The sequence below is a fragment of the Sinocyclocheilus anshuiensis genome, unplaced genomic scaffold (assembly GCF_001515605.1).
Source record: "Sinocyclocheilus anshuiensis isolate Anshui unplaced genomic scaffold, SAMN03320099.WGS_v1.1 scaffold948, whole genome shotgun sequence".
NCBI classification, from domain to species: domain Eukaryota; kingdom Metazoa; phylum Chordata; class Actinopteri; order Cypriniformes; family Cyprinidae; genus Sinocyclocheilus; species Sinocyclocheilus anshuiensis.
In genome coordinates, this window is record NW_015549709.1 from 854,750 (window position 1) to 856,048 (window position 1,299).

Here is a 1,299-nt window from a genome sequence, read left to right on the forward strand (position 1 = left end):
GATAGATAGATAGATAGAAAAAATGATGATAGAATGAAAGATAGATAGATAGATAGATAGATAGATAGATAGATAGATAGATAAATAGATAGCTGACTCTGATCTGGTCATGGTGAAAAAGCCAATAAGAACACTTGCGCAGCTCATAAAGTACTGTGGTAGTACCATAGTACTGAATATTAGCATATTTGTACCATGGTACACACCTGCATAGACTAATGTAGTGATGACAGCAGCTATCGCAGGAACCCGATATTTCTCCTGCGCTTTCTCCACGTTAAACGCCGCAGTGTGCATCACAAACGCGCAGCTCAGCTCCACCGCGGCGGCCTGCAGCAGAGGCGCGTTAACCGGGCTCTTCGTGCATTTAAAGCCCGCCACTGAGTGCTGTGCGTGCAGGTCAGAGAGCGCCAGCGCCCACGCGTGAGACATGACGCGCCGCGCCGCCACTGCCGCGATCAGCTGGCATGAGATCCGCGTCAGTGCGCATCCTCGCGTCAGAGCCCCGCGCCAGAACTGCTCCAGAGCGCCGGTCGGGTTACAGATCGCGCCGTGGAACGAAAGCCCGTGGACCACCGAGATGAGGTACGTGAGGGTCAGCGCGATCCGCGGCTCCAGTCCGCGCACCTCCGCGAGCAGCTTTAACTCGTGCGTGCAGGCGCACAGCTGGAAAGTGGAAATCAACTCCAGCACATAGCTGATCCAGTTTCGATTTGGGAAAAGATATAAAGCCGTCCTCCTCGCCAACTCGCTAAAAACTACAATCACCAGCAGTAAGGACAGGGAGCCGGTGAGATCGGCCATCTCCGCCATCGCATCGTCCGGCCTCGCTGCGAATAATCGTGCTAAACTCTGATCAAGTCAGGCAACTTTACAACGGCCCCGCCTCCGCGCCGCTAACCCCGCCCACTTTAAGTCAATCTGTGCAACCCACTATGGCAAAAGACTTGACTCATGAATATTAAGTAGATGATGCTAGAGACTTCCTGGAGTGTCCAGACGCGTAAGATAATTCATATTCATGAGCCATTCTTTCTAGTAACTGATTCGTCGATTCGTCAGCTGACAAGCGGTCACGTCTGCCCTTCAGCCAATCATAAGGCTCACTGGGAGAACGTCTTGTTACGTAAGTAATATTCATGAGCCAATTCTTTAGCTTAGTAGGATTTGTAAAGCACTTAGTCCAGGGTTGCCAGTGATCACATAAATAAACATTTCCTGAACACTCTTTAATCTAACAGAAATGTAAGCTTCTTATATATAATATAATATAATATAATATAATATAATATAATATAA

General features: G+C 48.7%; 1 protein-coding gene across 1 annotated transcript in view; it reads right to left on the reverse strand.

Annotated features, from left to right (window-relative positions):
* Positions 1–841, reverse strand: part of LOC107660683 (aquaporin-11-like) — a 3,355-nt gene extending 2,514 nt beyond the window's left edge. Inside the window, exon 1 of the mRNA XM_016450074.1 lies at positions 207–841. Coding sequence (XP_016305560.1) covers positions 207–813 — 607 coding nt within the window. The 5' untranslated portion in view covers positions 814–841. The remainder of the gene's footprint in view (positions 1–206) is intronic.
* Positions 842–1,299: the final 458 nt, after the last annotated feature.